General features: G+C 41.6%; 3 protein-coding genes across 16 annotated transcripts in view; 2 read left to right on the top strand and 1 right to left on the bottom strand.

The window, feature by feature from the left end:
* The first annotated feature begins 87 nt into the window (after nucleotides 1-87).
* On the top strand, nucleotides 88-5,871 carry LOC105275814 (transmembrane GTPase Marf). Of its 9 annotated transcripts, none has more exons than XM_020030526.2 (13): nucleotides 88-173; nucleotides 1,004-1,089; nucleotides 1,862-1,946; nucleotides 2,025-2,151; nucleotides 2,260-2,653; nucleotides 2,739-2,846; nucleotides 3,017-3,037; nucleotides 3,508-3,661; nucleotides 3,742-3,880; nucleotides 3,958-4,271; nucleotides 4,386-4,900; nucleotides 4,989-5,185; nucleotides 5,307-5,871. In XM_020030526.2, exons 2-13 carry the CDS (start codon nucleotides 1,072-1,074, stop codon nucleotides 5,509-5,511), a joined length of 2,277 nt encoding a protein of 758 aa, XP_019886085.1. In that variant the 5' UTR covers nucleotides 88-173; nucleotides 1,004-1,071; the 3' UTR covers nucleotides 5,512-5,871. The 9 variants fall into 9 exon arrangements, with proteins under 9 accessions (XP_019886085.1, XP_019886081.1, XP_019886083.1 ...); XM_020030524.2 differs by lacking the exon at nucleotides 88-173 and adding an exon at nucleotides 180-320; XM_020030525.2 differs by lacking the exon at nucleotides 88-173 and adding an exon at nucleotides 186-383.
* A 151-nt stretch (nucleotides 5,872-6,022) lies between these two features.
* Nucleotides 6,023-12,503, top strand: LOC105275813 (nucleobindin-2). Of its 3 annotated transcripts, none has more exons than XM_011332928.2 (11): nucleotides 6,023-6,420; nucleotides 8,224-8,341; nucleotides 8,429-8,536; nucleotides 8,851-9,072; nucleotides 9,183-9,279; nucleotides 9,460-9,536; nucleotides 9,641-9,743; nucleotides 9,850-10,030; nucleotides 10,174-10,330; nucleotides 10,796-10,843; nucleotides 10,946-12,503. In XM_011332928.2, the coding sequence occupies exons 2-11, from the start codon at nucleotides 8,234-8,236 to the stop codon at nucleotides 11,483-11,485; spliced, it is 1,641 nt and encodes a 546-aa protein (XP_011331230.1). In that variant the 5' UTR covers nucleotides 6,023-6,420; nucleotides 8,224-8,233; the 3' UTR covers nucleotides 11,486-12,503. The 3 variants fall into 3 exon arrangements, with proteins under 3 accessions (XP_011331230.1, XP_011331229.1, XP_011331231.1); XM_011332927.2 differs by having other exon boundaries at nucleotides 9,183-9,288; XM_011332929.2 differs by lacking the exon at nucleotides 10,796-10,843 and having other exon boundaries at nucleotides 9,183-9,288.
* A 175-nt stretch (nucleotides 12,504-12,678) lies between these two features.
* LOC105275819 (protein bric-a-brac 2) overlaps nucleotides 12,679-21,514 on the bottom strand; it is a 266,959-nt gene continuing 258,123 nt past the window's right edge. For all 4 annotated transcript variants that reach the window (XM_026973546.1, XM_011332947.3, XM_011332945.3 and 1 more), the window contains exons 5-6: nucleotides 20,664-20,903; nucleotides 12,679-20,305 (exon numbers count right to left, since the gene is read on the bottom strand). In XM_026973546.1, coding sequence (XP_026829347.1) covers nucleotides 19,773-20,305; nucleotides 20,664-20,903 — 773 coding nt within the window. In that variant the 3' untranslated portion in view covers nucleotides 12,679-19,772. The remainder of the gene's footprint in view (nucleotides 20,306-20,663; nucleotides 20,904-21,514) is intronic.

Here is a 21,514-nt window from a genome sequence, read left to right as displayed (position 1 = left end):
ATCGGGAAGGGTACCATTGGCCTAGTTTACACCCAGCCGTCCAATCTCGATTCGCTTCGGAATGAAGTGACATTTTCTTGGTTACACCCAGAGGGCCATTTCGTGTTCGTAGCCACTAGCCACCAGCCGCACCAGTGCGCACCAGCCACCTTCCAGTATTATTAGAGTATACAGTGAGTTTATTTTCTTTATTATTTTTATATCAAACGGGGGTATTTTATTCTAGTCAGTATAATATGTACAAGTGTTAATTAACAGAAAGAAATTTGTATCGCAGTCCTGAATTATTGTTCATTATTTTGCGCAGAATCATCTTTACGGTATGACGACACGTGACAAATATATTGTCATGATGTATATAATAGTTTAGCGTAAAAGATAAAGTACGTACTATTTATGTAATGTTAATAAAAGGTTAGATCCCGGATACGTACACGTATATTTGTATGCAAAAACAAATTTCAACATTGATCATCTTACAGTTTTGCAGAGCCTATCCTTATTTCATGTTTCATAGACAAAGCTTAATATCTGAATCTTACAAATTGCTATTCACGACTTGATCTTCTTTACGACATACTCCGTATCATTATAATTTGAAGAGATTTCTAATCTTTGATTAGAGTAGGTAGTGAAGACAGTCCTAAATGTGATTGTGAATCCGAGGTACGAGTCGAGCACCACGTGTTTTTTTGGCACGTAAAGTTTTACAACGAGAGAAACGTTTATATGCGTATTTCGAAAAAATAAATGCAAGATATCCCTGCACGATCTTTAACTGGCCGAAATGTACAGAAATTTTATCCGTTCGTGAAAGTGCATCAAGAAATTTTTGAAAAGAATTGGAAAAATAATATAAGAAGTAGAGCTTAGGTTCAAGACTAAACAGTTTTAGGCGTCACAAATCGATGTATTAATTTGTGAGATTAATGATGATCGAGATTGTCTTGTACACGTGAACAATAGATATAAATGGCACTAACACAATCATAAATTGTTTTAGCAATTTTGGACACGGGAAGGCATTCAAGTAATTATGTCATAGAGTTGTTACGGATATACGGACTATCAATGACTAAAGATAAGAAGGTTGCGCTATTGCGCTTAATATCATGTATTGCTCGTTACACATATATTTATTTGGCACACAAAATGTAGGGTGTTTCACAGCTTGCTTTCACCTGATATCTTTTTATCTGTAGACAAAATTAATTTAATGGAACAGTTTTCATGTGACACCCTTGTAATATCTCTCTTGCGACGCTACAGATAAACAGATTTATAAAGAGAAATCTAAAAATCTGTTCAATTTAATTTAATCCGTTAGCGCTTGCTGTTGCACACTTGCTTTTGGTGTAAATTGTTTAGTGTGTCTTGTATAAACCAATGTTACACTGTTGCACATCTCTACTTGCCTTGTTCATCTTATTGATTTTATTGATTTTATTCAATCCTCTTTGCATTCGGATGTAAAAACATGAACCTTGTGCACAGTCGTGCGAATCGTTAGAAAATGTCTCGACAGTGATGATCCTTTGCCTTGTACCTGTTGACTCTCCTTCGTAGCGATATGTGTATCAATTGCCAAGTCGAGCTAGTCATTATGAAATGTTTAATTCCTGCTTTTTATGATTTCAGTTGATCCCGCATGCTGTGCACTGTGTCAATCGGCGTACTACCTATGCAAGCTGCACCATAGTGCACATTTTTTTATTGTGTTTGCCATACATCGTGTTTGTAATAAGATTATAAAAGAAATATGGCTGCCTACATCAATCGCACAATGGTACAGTCGTCCATGATTGGAGGGGACAGCCAACTTCGATCAGCAGATGTTAGAACTGATAATTCTCCTCTACAGATATTTGTTAGAGCAAAGAGAAGAATAAACGATATATTTGTCAACATCGACAAATATGTGGAAGAAACCGTAGAATTTATGACATGTAAGTATGTGGAGGAACGAAAGTGCTTGTATCTGTTATATTATGCGTCAGTTAATTTTATGGAAACTAATTTTACAGCGTTACAAAATGATTGCAATATCGTCAACGTGGAAGAAGCAGCAAAGGTGACAGGTTACGTCGATAAAGTGCACGCGATAAGGGATGTCCTTCAAAGGGATCACATGAAAGTTGCGTTTTTCGGCAGGTATGACAGAAATTGTATCAAAGGATTTATCTCTAGTCTTCATATTCATTTATTGTTTCGTCAAATGGCTGATAAAGAGCTACAAGTAATTATAAAATACGTTTGCAGGACAAGTAATGGGAAAAGTACCGTTATCAATGCCATGCTCGGCGATAAAATTTTACCAAGTGGGATAGGACACACCACAAATTGCTTCCTGCAAGTGGAAGGCTCGGACGATGGAGAATCGTATCTCATCACGGAAAGTTCCACCGAGAGGCAACCAGTTCAATCCGTTGGGCAGCTGGGTCACGCTCTCTGCAAAGAGAAACTATGCGAGAGTCATTTAGTAAGAATATTCTGGCCGAAAGAGAAGTGTTTATTACTCCGGGATGATGTGGTGTTCGTTGATAGTCCAGGAGTGGATGTGACGCCAAATCTTGATGAATGGATCGACAAACATTGTCTGGATGCAGATGTTTTCGTCTTGGTGGCAAATGCTGAATCTACTTTGATGGTTACGGTAAGTGTAAAATATATATATATATATATATAGGAAATTTTATATTTGGGAAATTACATCTATCTTTCTCGCTTTTTCCTTTCAGGAAAAAAATTTCTTTCACAAAGTATCCACAAAATTATCGAAACCAAATATATTCATTCTAAATAATCGATGGGACGCCTCTGCTTCTGAACCAGAATTCTTTGATCAGGTATCTATCTATATATCTATATATGTATAACTATAAAGTACCAGGTATAAAAAGAAAGCCAGCAACAAATAAGCGAAGCTTTTAGCGTCATTATGATTAGTGGCAACATAGAAATGTATTTTAGTCTGTGTATTTCATCGTGATATCCTCTTTATCGTCTCTCTCTTTAGCTGGTCAAAGAGCAAAAGGAGGTAAGTTTATTTACGTCATCGCATAAAAATTATTACTCAAGTGTGATGCTAATCACTTGCTACACCTGTCTTATCGTCCAACTTTCGTCGATGTCTTCCTGCTGTGCAAAGTTGTAATAGGTAGAAAGATCTCGGGGAGGGGGGGGAGGGAGGTCTTTAAAAATCTCATAAATGTATATGACAAATTGAATAATATAAAAATCACAAATTTTATTTTGTGCTATTTCATATTCGACGTAACGGCCATTTAATCGCGACATTTATTGCACCAAATTGCTATGCAGCATAAGTCACACGGCATAAATAAACTAACGAATCAAGGCTGTGGAAAAATTACAAAGCTGTAATTTACAACTTGTAACTAGTTTGAACTGTGCTTATTGAACCGATTCTGGACTGAATTGCTATCGTCGATTACCAAATTCTAATACGAATCTGTATTTACTGTATACGTTTGTTATGTGTCTAAGGTGAGAGCGCAACATCAGGAGCGTGCCGTCGACTTTTTATCGAGGGAGTTGAAAGTCTACAATCCGAAGGATGCCGAGAAACGTGTGTTTTTCATTTCGGCGAAGGAGACTCTTCAGGCCCGTATGCAGGAACAACGTGGTCAACCTGCTCACAGTAATGCCAAATCCCAATCTTGCTATTTGCATTTTCTTAGGTTTGATCCAAGTGTAACTTGATGTTTATCTCGTGTGCAGATGGTGCACTGGCGGAAGGTTTCCAAAGTCGATACTTCGAGTTTCAAGATTTCGAGAGAAAATTCGAAGAGTGCATCTCAAAGTCTGCGGTGAAGACGAAATTTGAGCAGCATTCTCAACGTGGTAAACAGATCACGACGTAAGGAAGAGCTCACTGTTTTTTATTCTATTTTCTCCTTCCTCTACATTTGTACTGGAACGTTCATTTATCCACAGCGAGATACGTAAGTCATTGGACGAGATTTTGGAGCGGACACAAAGAATGCGAGGTGAACAATTGAACGGGCAGAGGGAGGTCAAGGACAAGTTGAGTTTCACGAAAAATCAGTCGGAGTTGTTGACTGAGGAAATGAAGCATAAAATCTGTCGCATAGAGGAGGATGTGCAGCAAAGGATCTCCAAAGCTTTGAGCGAGGAAATTCGCCGGTTATACGTTCTAATAGATGAATTTCACGTTCCATTTCATCCTGAGCCACTGGTCTTGAACGTGTACAAACGGGAGCTTCATGCATACGTGGAAAATGGCTTGGGTAATTGTCCGTTATAAGTTTCTCTCGTTAGTTGGCGCAGTCAACGCCAAGCGTAAGAGGCTGCTATTTGTGTATTAACTAATCGCTCTGACGAAAACGTCTTTCGCGTTTCAGGTTCAAATTTACGGGCTAGACTCAGCACTGCCTTAGCACTGAATATGGAAGCCTCGCAGCGAGAGATGACCGAGAGGATAGCAAGTTTATTGCCCGAGGACAAGAGGCAAATGCCCCTCGTTCTACCACGGCGGCAGCCGTTCGAGATATTATATCGAATAGACTGCGATAATTTGTGCGCAGATTTCCACGAGGATCTCGAATTTCGTTTCTCTTGGAGTTTCACGGCGATAATCAATAGATTCGCGAGGAGGCAAGCCCGCAGAATAACTACCGCCAGCTATCAGCAAGAGGTGAGACGCGATTTAGCAACATCCCTCTGGGATTCCCGTAGCAATCTTCAAGTAATTGCTGCTTCTGTTCAGATTCCGTCAAGCATCGCATCACCTACGGACAGTACGGACTCCCTAAAGTTCGTTTCGGGTACATCCGACGATTGGTCCTTGGCCACCCGTATAGCTCTCACGTCCGTAACGTCGCAGGGCACGATGGGTGGTTTTATCATGGCTGGTTTTGTACGTACAGTTATCACCATCCAAATTCACCATCTCTTCTCAAAGTACAAAGAGCCGCAAGTTAATCGCGCGTTATCCTTCCTTCCAGATGTTGAAAACGATAGGTTGGAGATTAATTGCGGTAACCGGGGCTATATATGGCGCTTTATATCTCTACGAACGGCTAACGTGGACTAACAAGGCGAAAGAACGTGAATTCAAACGACAATACGTCGGGCACGTTACGCAAAAGCTACGAATGCTCGTAGATATTACTGCCGGAAACTGGAGTCAGCAGGTCCAACAGTAAGTTTTTAAACGGGCTTGATGAAATCCGTAATTTCACGCTAACGATCAATCAATGATATGAATCGATCGCGTTTGTATTTTCTTCCCCGCAATAATGCACGACGACGTGTCACGTTAGGGAACTCTCCGGGACATTTGCGCGACTGTCCCACTCAGTGGATGAAGCAAAATCCGAGATGGAGACCGACCTCGACACCATAGCGAATACTTTAGCGGTACTGGAGCGAGCAGCAGCTAGGGCGAAGCACCTTCGAAACGAAGCCAACTTTTTAATAAACGAACTTGATACGTTCGATGCAGCTTACTTGGAAGCTCTGGATTAAGGATGTCGGGAATCTGCAGATTCGTCAGAGTGATCAGAGTGGCATTGTCTTCGAAGACATTTGTGTGCGATGTAATTGTTTCAATTGTGTGATTATGATTCTGTTTTTATTGAAGGCTAGTAACTGATGCCCCATACGTAGATTAAATGATGTGGGCATTGTAACATGATTTATACATATATATATATATACACATATACATAGATTTGGATTATCATTGTACATTGTTGTCTAGAAATTAGTTGTTCCTTGTGTATCGCATTAGTTAACTTATTTTTAAATAATCAAGTTTAACTGTGCAATGATAATATGAAATACAATCTCTTTTAGTGTACATGTAATAAAGAAATATCTCTACCTGATGTATGTATATACGCATTTAGTTGCACGTTTGCCGCACGGCCTTACATACAACTTGTATGATACAAGTCTAACAATGGCGGTAGTGGGAGTAGACTCCCTTTAGCGTATATTTTTACTTCGATTTTCGGCCGCAAAGTGTGCGACGATCGAGGGATGTCATGTAGTACGACGAAGACAGCATATTTTCGCAATTAGTTTGTTATTTATTTTAAATAAGTATTTTAAATCATTCTTCAGCCGAGTAGCTCTCATCCCTGCCTAAGAATGTATAGGAGGTACAATCACATACAACCACATTCAAAACGTGCACGAACCCTATATACATCTCAACAGCAGCGACGCATAACGACATGAGTGAAAAACTGCTTCACCGAAGGTTCCCCCACCACTGAAATTCAGCCTCGTTGGCTTCTGTGGCTTCGTTGGCTAAACCTGTACGTAGGATCGTGGTTTGCTGTCAACGGTAGTTTTCGCTGTCTGGCAGGCAACCGGCGACCTGTCATCCACGTTACTTGGAAGCTGCATCCCGCCACATCACGATATAACGTAAGTATCGCAAAGTCGTCTACTCGCGGAGGATCCGCTGGCAGTCCGTGCCGCGATTAACCTATGAACTCTCGCGAGGCTTATCTAATGCAGCGCGTCTGAGAGATCCCGGACTACCTCGGATTAAATCGGCCGTCGCGAGCTCGCGTGCGGAAACTTTTACCGCGACACGCGCGCGCGCGCGCGAATGCGCTTTCCTCTCGAGCGTTCCGCTGCGCGGCCTTGATCGCGTTCCGCGCTTGTGCGTCTCTTTTCCGCTCTTTTGCTCGTCGCGTTTTCGATCTCGCAGCGCGTCTGCGAGATCGCGCGGTTTATGCACTCCTCTCGATTTCGATTATCGATACTTTATACGAGTTCCACGCGTCGGGATCACAGATCGTTTCTTGGGCCGATTTCGGACTTCTTTCCTCGTCTCTCCCTGCCTTATTTTCCGCTATCCTATTTGTAACGAGTATTCAGTAAAACGAACGGAGAGAAATATTATATGTAGTAGTGAAAGTTGTTTAATACTTTTTAATACTTTGCGCATTTGTTGGAAGAAATATATATTTCGTTTATAAAATAAACGGTATGAACTGTTCGTATTATTTCTTTTATACTAAATATTTATACTAAATATATATAAGAATATATGATCTATATATAAATATATTATTTTAGATTTCTTATACATATATTTGGTTTATAAAAGAAGCAATAGTCATGACCTAAGTATTAAATATTAGTAGATTATTTATATATAGATTTATATATAGATGTTTACTAAAGCAAATATGAAACATTTGTATGTCTTTTACATGTATTAATATTTGTCCGTTACTTTGACTATATGAAACCTCTCCATTTTTCTATTTATATATTGCACGAACATATGTCTGCATACTGCGCTCGCGCGCGCGTGCGCGCATACAGACATTGCGAGAAGAATGCAATGTCTGAGAATGGTTACAAGGAGTCACTCATTGCCATTCTTTTGAAATGGTCGCAATATTTTTAGAATGTTAATAAATTTTTTTTTCATCATTTTATTTTTTTATTATTTTTGTATTTTTCTTACTCTGATTATGCTTGTATTAATGATCGGTACTCGTTCCTACATTTATTATATTATTTTATCTGCTTTTTTGATTGAATATCGTGTCTAGGTGCCAGTTTCTAAATGTTATGTTATTTTAACATTTGGACATTTTTTGTGCTGATCAATATCAACTACTTGCGTTCTCGTGACGCAATCATAATCACGGCAAATCCGATTACAATAACTAAAAAGAGGATGGATTTGCTAAACTAAAAGAATTCCTAGCTGTATTAACAAATTTATTTAATTTATTTAATTATTAAAAGAATTCCTAACTATATTTACATTTGTTAATACAGCTAGAAATTCTTTTAGTTTAGAAAATTGTCTAGTTTCACAAATACGTTCCTTTTCTCCACGTCATTACATGACGTCATTTGTGTGCGCACATGTTCGTTCGAATTCCATACAGTGCAAATATCCGAGTAAGTAATCTATCTTCTGTAATGACACTTCGATAACGCCACGCTCGTCAATTGCAGTTGCGTCTTGTTCTTATCGACTATATCCTAAAATAATTACCACGATCGCTAATAATAGAACTTTGTCAAGAAGAAAATAGTGTCTAGGATTGAGAAAACAGGAGTTGGATACAAAATAAATAAACAATGCCACACTTTGAGTGCAAATAAATGGATATATTTTATATTTATCATATTTATCATATCAGAAAATTTTATCAACCTTCTTGCTGTCTCTTATCGTTCCCATTCATTTTTGTTCAGTTCCAGAAAAATGCAATACCTCCTACCATTATTTTTATTAGTTTTAATAATACAAACATCGGTCGCACCGCCTGTGAAGGATCACAAGGACAATGAAGTGGACGATTCGGAGGAAATGGTGGGATATTTTTAGAACAATGCGGTTTATTCGTGTGCGCGCGATTTCCACTGCCATCTCATGAAACGCTTATACTGTCTCTTACAGGCAAAGATTATGGAGTATCACAGGTACTTAAAGGAAGTAATCCAGACCCTGGAAAAGGACACAGCTTTCCGTGAGAAGTTGCAAAAGGCGACTGAAGGGGACATACGTGTAAGTTATATTTTTTGTAAATTAAAATAAAAATTAAAAAATGGGTTATCATAGTATGATTCATAATATTCGTTTCTTGTTATGCTCAATGGTGAATACATATTTGGTTTTTAATCAAAATTGCGCAAAAGTACATATGTTATATAGAATATATAAGATATATTTGCAAATAATAGAGAGAGACTGAACATAGATCAGTCGCGAGTAAACTTATGTGAGAATTGAGACTGAATATTACTAATATAGATACTTTTGTATTTTATACTTGAGTGCAGCAAAAATTTGCAATTTTTAATGAATATTATTATGTATAGTCAGGTCAGATAGCGCATGAGCTGCGGTTCGTAGATCCTAACGTTAGATCGAAGCTGGATGAATTGAAACGAGAAGAATTGGAGAGATTGAGACACCTTGCCACCAAGGAGTATAATTTGATGAATAATCTCGATCTAGATCACTTGAAGATAGCGGAACATTTGGATCACTCCAACAAGCACACGTTCGAGATAGAGGATCTGAAGAAATTAATTATCAAAGTACGACAGTTTTTAATACTTATAAAATACGAAAAATAATATTCCGTACAAGGTATCTCGTTTGAGGATATTATACGCGTACATCAATACGTTATCGCGCAACATTACAGACGAGAAAAGACTTGGAAGAAAAGGACGAGCAGAGGCACGAGGAATTTAAGCAATATGAGATGCAGAAGAAGTACGAGTCGGAGCAAAGGATGAAGGGTAATGACGGTAACAAAACAAAGAAACACAACATTCTAAGATTGCTTCTTTATTAATTTTATAAAGTTTCGTGCCGATCGATAATTATCGATATAATTTATTGGTAAATTAATGAATAATGATAGGAACAATCATTGCTTGGCCATCGCTCTTGTAATGAATAATTCGCATCTTTGGAAGGTATGGACGAGGAAGAGAGGAAGAAGTTCAAGGAGGATCTAGAGGCGGCGCAGAAGAAGCACAAGGATCACAAACCCGTGAGTTGGAAAACGCACATACAATATAATAGAAAAGAATTATTTCTTTTAATTAATTAATTTATTAATTAGTTCTTTTTTTTCCTAATAATATGCATTTGCAGCTGCATCATCCCGTTACTAAGCAACAACTGGAGGAAGTGTGGGAGAAGCAGGATCACATGGAGCTTCAAGACTTTAATCCCAAGACATTCTTCCACCTTCACGGTACGAATGAAGATACGACGAATAAAAACGAATAGAAAGATGATTAATGATCATCGTGAACATCGTTGCTCTTGTAATTGTCGCATTAAGAAAACTCGATCTTTAGATCTTGACGGTAATGGCTTCTGGGATCAGAATGAGGTGAAGGCCCTGTTCCTGAAGGAATTGGATAAGCTTTACAGCGAGGGTGCTCCCGGATCCGATATCTACGAAAGACGCGAAGAGATGGAAAGAATGAGGGAACACGTGTTCAACGAAGCCGACCTCAATCGTGACGGTCTCATCAGGTATGCGTTCCAAGCAATTGGAAATAAAATTTATGCTGAAGATATGTGAGGATATTGATATTACATTTTACGTTAATTGGTTTCTTAGTAAATAACTAGGAAATTTGTTATTTATGAAAAATTGCACTCTTCCGTTTGCGCAGTTATCAAGAATTCCTGGAACAAACGAAGAAGCCCGATTTCGAGCAGGACGACGGATGGCAGGGAATCGACGAGCAACAGATTTACTCGGAGCAAGAATACAAGGCTTACGAGAAACTCAGGCAAGAGGAGATCCAGAAAATGGTCGCCAAGGGAATGGTGCGTATAATCAGCCCGTGTATATATCTATCTAATCTAAGGTGCATTTAAAAACGAGTAGAAAGCTATATAAGTCCAGTTGTATTTGTCACAGTAATTGCTACAAGATTTAAAAATGCCCGCATATATATTGAGTGATATTTTGCTTTCTTATGTTACACGTTGTCTAGACCTGAATGTTATCTCAACTATTTTATTTCTCGCTTTTGTATACCGTTCTTCGATAGCATGTTCGAGACAGAATTACGTGCGCCTCTTTCTTGTCTCTCCAATCGAGCGGTCCGTTCTCTCTCGCAGGCATAATTATGCGCGACTGTAATTATTAAGCACGATAAGCATAATTGCCGTATTCAACGAACCCTGCGTAGGCGTGTTATCGCTATCGCTTCGACTGAAAGACAGTCCGATGTCCGTAGTGATTAGGGTAATTAACCTAGCTTGTGCACTTTTTGTTGTTGTTGTTAGTTACCACCACCCCCTGACACTGCACATCTACCCGTCCAACACGAACAGGTGAGTGAAGTCGCAAAAACGTGAGGCGTTTCTGCGAGTCCAAGTCTTCCAGCGAGTTTACGGGTCTCCCTTCTTAACGCGTCTCTCTTCTGTTTTTCGCAGTTCCCACCGCAGTATCAGCAACAACAGTATCAGCCCCAGCAGTATCATCCGCAACAGATGCATCCTTCGCAGCAACAGTATCCAGGACAGATGCCACCACAGCAGTACCAGGGTAATGTTGGGCACCAACAACCGCATCAACCACAGATGCCACCGCAGCAGCAGCAGCAGCAGCTTTATCAGCCTCATGTTCCACCGCAACAACATTATCAAGATCAGATCCCGCAGCAACATCAGTATCAAGTGCCAGTGCCAGTGGAACAGCAGCAGCCTCAGCAGGTTCACCAACAATACCAGAGTCAACTTCAGCACCAGAATCAACCTCCTCAGCAGCTATCGCAACAACAACTCCAGGGACAGCCTCAGCAGGTTCAGCAGCAACCACAAATACAGAGTCAAGTACCACAACATACTCAAAGTAACGCCTCGAGCAGTCAAGCATTCGCGCAAGGCAGCCACAATCTCCCGGAGCAATACGAATCGCACCCTGCTCGGTCGGTGATCAACCAGAACAGTATACCGAGTACGAAGAAGACGTAGATGACGCGAATTGTTTTCCCGCAAGTGATGCAGTATGCGCGATATGTGCGCCAAATGCTGTAACACAGGATGGAAAGAAAGATGCGAGATCCCGTACGAACGTCAAGAAGTTAGGAACAAGTCCTGATGCACTTCTTATTACGGAAACAATTCATTGCAAACCTGAAGAGGATGAAGGAGAGACGATGTTCTTGGTTCTACGAAACACCCTTCCGCGCATACTCCGTCCAGCGAGCGAACATTATAGGAGCGGATGAGAACTCGTCCGTTCTGCGCGGATCCTGTCCCTGGAGAGCACGCGATATGTCGAGATTATTTCAGTTTTCAGTTCAGTTTTCTGAGACAACAGAGTAGCGCGGCGCTACCCACTGTGCTCACCCGCCTGCGCGTAGACCGATACCCGATTCTCTCGCTGGACGCAGTATAGACGTCGTACATGTTTTTGTAGAATTTGTTTTATTTAACAAGACTTTTTCTGCAAGATCTATCAATGAGATTTGGACTTTCTGTGAAATTTGTTCATAGTTTTTGTAAGCCTACGAAAGCTGTGTAGCTTAAAAATATAAATTAATTATTAATAATGAAATAATTTATGTAACGTTGCAACAATTTGCAATAATGACTAATATTATTGCAATTGTTGCAATTATTGCTAATTACTGCAATAATGATTTTATGTACACGACTATGTGCGTTTTATCCTTAAAATACTAAATACCATGCAATTCTTTGATGATAATTATTTTATATGAATATTCTCAATGTTAAAAATAATTACGCTGAATGAATTCAACACTGAAATAATTCAGTGATGTTTAGTATTTCAAAAATACACTTGTTGTATACTTAAAATCATTACTCCAATAATTCGCAATAAGTGCAATAATTGTAAAAACAATATGGTAAATGTTATCGATGTTAAAAATTATTCTTATTTCTTGATTTGATTTTATTTGAGAAATTATAATTATTTATGTTATAAGTGTTTTATGCTGAATAAATGTTTTCCGAAACAGAATTACCCGTTGCAAAACCCGATCAAGACACATATTTAGTAATGAAATTTATCAGTAAAAAGGAATTGAACTTGTTAATTCTTCTCTCGTTAAAATTATTTTATTGGGATGAAAAAATTCAAGGAAAATGGAATGGGAGAAAAAGGGTAGGAGCAAAAAGAAGAGAGAGACACGTTATTCGTTTCTCATATTTATTTGTTATTGCATACTGTTTATGTTAGTATATTACTTAGGTATACGTGCCAAGTAGCAACTTAAATGTATGATTGCGTGATTCATCTGTTTGTTCCATCCGTCAAGCGCACGGATAGGTAGGTAGGTAATGTAACTTGCTTACTCCACTATATATAGGGTGTATTTATAAGTATAGCATACCTCGGTAGAACGTCATCTTACGAGCTAATCGGTAATAAATAAAAGTGGGGCTCGGGGCCGGACCTAAGGGGGAGGGGTTTGGGGGAAGGGAGAAAACGCGTTTAATAATGGGCGAACGATTCTGCGTTTCTGCGTTTCTGCGTTTCCGTGACTAAAGCAAACCGCGCGCGCGGGGTAGCACGTCCCCGCGCGCTACTTTTTTTTTCGAAGTAAAGTTTGGGAACGAACGTCGTTTCACGAGTTTCGTCGTCACGATTACATCTCGTGCGCGTCATTACGCGTTGTTTTATCGTTTTATAATCTATATCGGTACGGGCGACTTATTCCAACAAATTGGGCTACCTACTGAAAAGAAATACTTGCTTCTGTGCTTCCTTCATGTTCATTTTCTTAAAGACGGGAAATAAAAACGATAGTAACTATAAAGTATTGCCGTTCGCCGTTGTCGTCGCACACGACGAATGCGCAATGGGCGCGATCATAATCGATAATAATGATTCCGCCAGCACTGCCTCGATTCAACGATCCAAGACTACGTTTCCAATATTCCGTACGACGTAGATTCGAGAAATAATAAATTCTTAAATCATTAATGTAATAATTGTTTACACACTCTCTCTTTCTCTCTCGCTCTCACTCTCGCTCTCTTTCTTTCTCATAAAGATACATTCTTTCCAATAAACTTTTAACTTACAATCATAAAAATATGATCTATGTTAGAAAAATTTGTCATTTTAAATAAATTTCTAAACTATATAATTATATAAATACCGTTTTATATTATTATATTAGAGAATTGTCATTTTCTAATAAATCTTCAAACTATAATTGTAAAAATGCTTGCTTAAATATCTTAAACTCTTAAATAGCTCTAACAGGTTTCTCGTGTCTATCGTACGGATATTAAAAAGATACTCCTTTTATATTATATATATTTGATTGAGTGCGCGCGACGCCGCAATATCGAACGTCGATGGTGTGACACAAGATCCCTCCTCCAGAAATTATCAAAACAATTTCTGGTTGCAGCATTTGCGTTTCAAGACTTGAATCAAATAATCGATTCTACAATTCGCGGACGTCGCGCGTTTTGTTTCCGCAGTTGAATCGAGGCGATGCCGAGGAGGCTCGAGAGCACACCGACAACTCGGGCACTCAAAAACACCTTCGGAGAGAGAGGGTGTCTTCCTTTCCTCTCCGAAAGACGACCGTTCGCGGTCTACTCCGCGCCTCCGAGCGGGCGGAAGGTTTGAAATAAAGTCCGAGTCTTAGGCTACTTAAAGGGAAGTGTCTCAACGAGAACTCCTCGAGAAATAAATATGTTACACGTTACAGTGATAACGATGAACCTTGCCGTACATGCTGTTCCTCCACTATTTACAGTAAAGACAAACAATCTCGTGTGTCCCCTCGTTCTCTCGGCTTTTCTGGAGAGTGTTAATGTACATGTATGTCCCGTATGTGTGTGTGTCTGTATACGCATGCCTCTGTATGCGAGTGAGTGTACGTGTATGTATATATATTTATATGTGTTACTCGGGCTCGTGTGCGATTAAATAACCGGGCTCTGAAAAATGTGCGATCCTATTGCTCGACTAACGGTCCTCGCGAAATGAAAGATGCCACATCTAAGTTGTCCCTTAAACGTTAACTATAGTAGAGAAAACGGAAACGCGGCGTGTGTCCTCGCGCGACACCATGACGCGCCCGAAGCAGAGATAGAACGATGACACCAAGTCACCAAGTGAAACCACTCTGCTCCAACTGATCGCGATCTCGCGCGATCGCGTCGGATCCTGAAGATCCTCCGCGGGAAACGCGGCACGTTGTGGGTCGCGCGTCCTGTAAACTAGTCGTAAATCGTGTGTACGGAGACTACTAATGCTCTGTTTTATAGTCGGCTGTTGCTTGTTCGCTGTGCAACTCGCTTCCTCGCAGCTTCTCAGTTTTTTTTTTCTTCTCACCACTCGATACCGCGGCAATAACGATGGTCAAAGGAAAGATTTCTCACGTGCGTGGAACGAAAGCTCTTGCCGATCGGTTATTCTGCATGCGTGTAATCTGAGACTCCTGGACCACCCGTCCCGCGCGCGATACTTTTGACTTTTACTCTTTTATGGTTCTTGCAAATCTGATTATACAATAATTATACAATCGCTGGATTAAGTCGGTTTAAATGAAATATTGTTTTCATCGCCAGAGACTCGCGAAACTTGATTTTGACGATCCAGCACTCGCGTGCTGATTTGCCTGGGAGCAAGAAAAGAAAATGAGATAAAGTGTCCAGTCGATGCCGATCGATGAACGGGACGCGCGTCCGGGAGCTGAAACTGAATTGGCTCGCACTAAGGTTGCGCCAGAGTCACGCACGTCCGTCTTTTTTGCCGGCCCGATAAAAACCCTACGAGCTACTTTGTCTTTTCTCGACTCTAAAGCCTTTAGTTCGCCTAACGCAAAACTCTGCCCGTGAACTTTTGTTTCGTCCTCGACGACGTTCGGAAAAAGAATCGCGGCCTCTATCTTGCTTTATCTCGCTTTCTCTCTCGCTCGCTTTCGTTCGCTCATTCGCTCGCTCACGCTCTATCGCACTTTCGCAATAAACGCACTCAGCCTCAGTATAATTCTACAGCATCAATATATCAATTTTTTATATATATATATATATATATTTATATATATAATATACTTTTTTCTCATATATATATTCACTTTGTGTTCTATATCAATAATAGCGTATTAGATGCTTTTTTGTTCACTTACGCCTTAGGTATGTAATATAGGTATTCTTTTTTTCACCATCTGTTCACAGATACATATATGTATATATCAAAATGTGAAAACGAAAGGATCCCTCTCGAAATAGCCGTTCCCCGTACTGTCGGTCAGCCCTTTCCTCTTCCACCTCATCCCTATTTTTTTAACGCTCTCTCCTCCCACCTAAAGTACATCGACTTTATTTGCTCTTTTGCTGGGAAATCAAGAAGGAAAACATCTCGAGAATATGCCATTCAGGGTATTACCTGTGTGGATTGATCCAAAACACAAATTTTGTCGGGTAGTTTGTTGCTTCGGACATTCACTCTGACACGCACACAGAGTTCATAGAGACATTGCGTTCTCGACATGCGACAGTGCATCTGGTTAACTGAATTTGGTTTCGCTCATCTCCCGCAGCTGTTCTCGAAAGCGATCGAACATAAAATATTGAAGAAATTGTAAATTTCTGACTTTAAGAGCCGCTTTCACGGCTATTAATTTCAGTAATAATGGTTTCCGGATTAGATACCGCGTTCCTTGACAGCTTTGTGCCTGTATAGAGAAAGACTAGTCGACGAAATTTGGAAATATGAATTTAAATGCAACATGCATTAAATTTAGCAAATAAGTAATGTTGCTTATTAACTAAATGTTCCTTTAAATCGAATTTCAAGAGACCGAAACCTTCTCGAAAATCAGGTGAGATGTCGATCTTACGCAATGTATGTATAAACATTACCTCACGAAGAATGCATTCATCAGCAGAATTTCGAATGACTTTTCTCGTCGCTTAGTCAAGTGGTCACGGTCTACGGGACACTTAATTTTTTGGAAGGCACTTACTACTTTTTTTCTTTTTATACAATATTTAATTTTAAACTCTTCCGCATTCGCTCTCTTCCCCACGCTCTCGCGACCTCTCGCGCGTATTCTCTCTTTCTTCTTCTCGCTTTCTTCCCTCTCGCCCTCTTTCTCACTTGAATTTTTTCGCGATTCGGTTTGCGCTTCTCTACTAAAATTTAGCTCCCACCCCTCCCACGTAAATCTTCTCCTTTTTTTTTATATATGCCGCACGTCTCGCGTGAATTTACGAGTTTGAACACATTATGCCTAAATGGTAAATAGAACTCGCGCTTTCCGATTCTCCCGCCGAAATGAAAAAACGTGGTCGTCCGAAGTACATTGTAACGCGTATACTAATGACTCGCCGTCTACGTCGTCGCCTCGCGACACCGTCGTCGCGTTTTTTTCGCACAAAAGTCGCTTGTATCAAGAATAACGTGTTACTTTTCTTTTTTTTCTCTCTTTATTTTTGGCTTGCCCGATGTTATACGTTTCCCAATCGCTTCGATACTTCGATGCTACGAACGCGCGATTCCTTCTTTCCACAATCGTCTCCTCAATCGTCACCGGAAATATTCTGGCTGCATGAGCGTGGCGCGAGAATCAATTTTTTCCTCCTGCAATTTCGTTTTCTTTTTTTTACCCTCTCTCCCGTAAAGTTTCCCAGACAAACGGATAACGGATAACGGATGGCTCGTTACGCCGAAAGCCTCGTACGAGCAAAAGCGAAAAGCGATGATCTTTCCCTTTCACCGAAGGCCACTTCGAATTTTTTTTGTTTACTTTTTACACTTACAAGGAGTCTCTTTCTCTCTCTCCCACTCGCACGTCCATTCTCACACTCTTTCGCTCCCCCGAACCAGCGTGCCGACGGTTCTAGGATTTTTAGTAAATTTCATTTTCCCCAAAAATGTATTTTTGAATTAAATCGCGTGTAAGATACTTCGTTATTTATAATGTGATATAGAAATTAATCAAATGAGGATTTTCTTAGCATCATCGAAAAGTGATACTTTGCAGCAATCAAATGTAAGATTGCAAATTTTGACCACATTTAGCGATCGGATACAAATGTTGACGCAAATTTTATTCATGTTCGATTTGGAAATACCTCGTCGCGTTGATTACGCTGTTCGGTCGGCACGACTCGTTCTTCGATTGTCGAGGACCCCGGGGTCCCTTCGCGAAATCACGCGCGACGTGTAAAATTTTGAAAAATAGCACGATCTTTCGAAAGAAGGACAGGCATACGAATTTTCCTCGGATTCCATTCGCTCCGTCCCAGCCATACTCACGTTCGCGCTCGCGTTCACGCTCGCATTCGGACTCGTGTTCAGGTTCGCAATCTCGCACCGATGCACGCACTCGTGGTCGCCGAACTCACCGAAATTTCGACACGGTTTGTCGTGTCGAAGCCACAATTTCTCGTCCCCTAATCCCTAAACCTTATAATTTTTATACTTGGCATACCCCAAATATGGCAGGAAGGCAATCATTATACTTAATAACGTTACAGCGATCATCTCGGCCTAGAGTGTGCTCGCTTTATAAGCCGTTGAATTTGTTTCCTCCGTCTCTACATACTTTTGTCGTACCCTTTCCCCTCTCTCTCTCTCGCTCTGTCTCCCTCTCTCGCTCTCTAATATCGTTTTTCGCTCGTCTCTTTGCTTGGTAGACAGTCATAGTGAATTTTGTACATCTCCCTTACTTATCGAGCTTAGATCGGTGACGTCGCTTACTGCCTGACGTCAGAAAGGTAGAGTTACCCTTGCGCAAGGTGTCGCGGACGAAATTGAGATTTTTGTGTTTCGAAGAGATTCTTCATGGAATTTATTATCCAAATTTCTCCATTAGAATATTCGGCATGGAGAGAAGGAAAATTTGTATCGTCAAAGCTGTTTTAAAAAACGACAGATCTATTCGTGTAAAAGCAAGATCAGCAACCTCTTAGAATAATTTACACAGTAATAAATAAATACAAAAGGACGATAATTCCGTAAGGCCTATACGAATCATTTCCACAATGGTTCTTAGCAAGGGAAACAAATCTCGCCGTTACTTCCCTAAAAAATAATTTAAAGCGAATCTTTGCCACGCCTAAAAATCACCATCACAAACGCGCGATGATCCGTGACACGTTGTGTAAGAACACCGTCATTACGGTACAACGTGTAGCTCCGTTCGAGGCGGCTTACTTTCTGCTCGTCGACACCCGTCTCGAGTAATCAATCGTTCGGCAGTAGGCGACTCCTTACGAGTTATTATACATTTGGCATTAAAAGTACAGTTATCGTATATGCATAGGTATAAATTTCGAGTGTGTATTCACTTGTGTGGCGCGTGTATCTATGTGTAAATGTATGCATGTGCGCGCGAGGGCGCGCGCGTGTGTGTGTGTGTTTGTTTGATTTGTGTATGTCCATGTAGGGATACGTACGTGTGCTTATGTATGGCGTGTAGATTTTTACCTTTATTACATGTACATAGTCTGTACGACACGACGATGACACGACTATCTAGATTGGAAAAAGGTGGCGGCGCGCTCGCGAGGCGCCGGCGACCCAATAGCTATAGTACGTTTGCTAGAAGAAGGTTTTACTCTTTCGCTCGCTTTCTCTCTCTTTCTCTCCCTCTCTTTCTCTCCGTCTCTCTTGCTCGCTCTCCCTTTTTCTCTCTTTCTCTTTCTCTCCATTTCTTCTTCCCTGTTGCCACCGAGGAAGACCGAGCGATCCTTGTCCAGGACGACGAGCCATGATCGCTCGATTATCCTTCCTCGAAGCTGAGCCAAGCGAGAAACTCTCTCGACACTCCTCGTCTCATTCACACTCTGTATATTTCCATCGGAATTTTTTTTCTTTTGATTGTAAGCCTCTCTTTCTCTCTCTCACACACACACACACACACTCTCTCCCTCTCTCTCTCTCTTCCTCTAACATTCCTCTAACATACTCGTTATGCACAATACATCGTGCTCGCGTAACGTAACGTTCCGAGCCGCGCGTGTGTGTATATATATATGTATACTAATAAACTCCCGGCGAGGAGGCGAAGCATCGCGAGGCGAATCGGCCGCGAGAGCACGATCCGTCGCGAGTAGCCTCGAGGCGACCCTCTCGCCTACCGATCCACGTCACCGATCCTCGACCGTCGACGGCCGCGAGGAGAGACGTCCCCCTCGGCGGGTCCTCATCGACGCTCCACTCGTCCCTCCTCGGCTGGCGATCCCGCAGCGGCGACGTCGCCGTTCCTCCTGGTCCTGCTTCCCTTCTTCGTCTCCCCGCCACCGAGATGGCTTACTATTCGCAGCGCGAGTCCGTGAGCGGCTCGAGCTTCACCGGGATCTTATCCTTGTCCTTGAGACCGTGCGGACTCTTCACCAGGTCGGCGATGTCCTCCTGGAAGAGATTCTCTGGACGTGGACTGACGAAGCTTCGCGCCGGCTTGTACGTCATGCCGCTCACGCCGATGCCGACCTCCACGCTGCTGGGTATGTGACCCGCCGGGTCCATCAGCGGGCCCAGCGGGCTCGCTAAGGGACTCTCCATAGGGCTCTCCGGCGGTCCGCCCGAGCCCGGGCTCGCCAGGCCGAGATTCAGCGGGGAGTTGCCGTTGTTGTTGCCGGGGCCGGCGCTATTACTACTGCCACCACCGAGACCACTCGCGTTGCTGCCACTCGTGTTATTGTTGTTGTGATGCTGACTGGCCTGCATCGCCGCCTGCAGGTTCGACGACAGGCTGGTGGACAGGCTCGTCGACAGATTCGTCGCCATCATGTCGTGTTGCTGCGAGTGCGCTGCCGCCACCATGCTACACATCTGGTGTCGCAGACCTGAATAGTGAAGGTAGCACAGAGATTAAAACTAACATAAACGAATAAAATTTTCTAAAATCTAAGACAACTTTTTTTTACGCTAATACTGAACGTGACTTTTCCTTTAATTAGACAAATGAAACAAAAATACTATTGATAAATTTATTAATCAGAAAAGCTCACTGCGTGCAAGCGAGTGTTGCAACTTGCTCGATCCAATTACAAGAACCTTTGGAGATCATTATCACGAATTCAACAGAATTTCTTTAAATCTCTACACGATGTATGTAAATGTCTACGGTATTATCGCGAATGTGTGACAGTTACTCCGTGCAAAGTGCGATCCGCAAAAAGAGGAGAGAATCGACTCTGTTACCTTGAGCGACCGCCGCAACCGCGGCCGCAGCCGCCGCGCCCGGGCTGACCGCGCCTTCCGGGCCGTTGCAAGCCGCGTAGTTCGCCAGGCTGGGGTACATCGTGGTCGGCTCTTCCTTCACGATGTGGGGCGAGTGCCCGTCGCGGAATACCACCGCGCGAATCACACCACGGATGTGCTCGTCCGGCCAGACACCCAGCAGGATCCTCTGCGGTCTTCCTCTTCCCTTTGGGCGCAGATCTACAGGTGGAAGGGACGTATAGGGGTGGTGGAAGAGAGAGAGAGAGAGAGAGAGAGAGAGAGAGAGAGAGAGAGAGAGAACGGAACGGGGAAAGAATTCATTTCACTGCGAATTCGGTTCTAAGACTGTTATGGTTTGGGGTGGCCTGCCGCTGCTCGCTTATTGCGTTATTTCTTATTGCATATTTTTTTTATAGTTTTTATTAAAAAAATGTTTTTTCTTTACTTAATCCTTTAACGGAATTTTAGCTCAATGCGAACGAGATCGCCGGCGAAGAAGAATTTCGGATTCGGGCGATAAACATATTTTTTTCGCGTTGGCAAATCGTTGAGAAAATATGGCGCGAAAATATAATCATTAAGGGAAATTTTGCGAGTCGTAATGCATTAACGTATAGGTAATTGACAAAGGCAATAAGTCCAACGGCATGAGCGGTCAATGTACGTGGTGCGACACGCTAATGAAGCGGTAGACGCGTAACTAAACGCTACCATCGAGTACTAGCCCGACCATAATGCACCAGCGTAATTGCACGATGCACTTGCGGCTTTTACGAGCGTAACCGAGTTCTTTAGACTATTCTTCCCTCTGATCGCCCGTCGCTTATTAA

The sequence above is a fragment of the Ooceraea biroi genome, chromosome 11 (assembly GCF_003672135.1).
Source record: "Ooceraea biroi isolate clonal line C1 chromosome 11, Obir_v5.4, whole genome shotgun sequence".
Lineage (NCBI taxonomy): Eukaryota > Metazoa > Arthropoda > Insecta > Hymenoptera > Formicidae > Ooceraea > Ooceraea biroi.
The sequence above is the reverse complement of the archived record's forward strand: the minus strand, read 5'-3'. Positions and strand labels throughout refer to the sequence as shown.

Bases quoted from the DNA above. Each gene is read 5' to 3' on its own strand.
- LOC105275814 (XM_020030522.2), top strand. From the start codon at position 1,760: ATGGCTGCCTACATCAATCGCACAATGGTACAGTCGTCCATGATTGGA. The intron at 3,038-3,507 runs GTAAGTTTATTT...TATGTGTCTAAG, and splicing joins TGGTCAAAGAGCAAAAGGAG to GTGAGAGCGCAACATCAGGA. The intron at 4,901-4,988 runs GTACGTACAGTT...CCTTCCTTCCAG, and splicing joins GTTTTATCATGGCTGGTTTT to ATGTTGAAAACGATAGGTTG.
- LOC105275813 (XM_011332927.2), top strand. From the start codon at position 8,234: ATGCAATACCTCCTACCATTATTTTTATTAGTTTTAATAATACAAACA. The intron at 9,073-9,182 runs GTACGACAGTTT...GCAACATTACAG, and splicing joins TGAAGAAATTAATTATCAAA to ACGAGAAAAGACTTGGAAGA. The intron at 9,744-9,849 runs GTACGAATGAAG...CTCGATCTTTAG, and splicing joins GACATTCTTCCACCTTCACG to ATCTTGACGGTAATGGCTTC.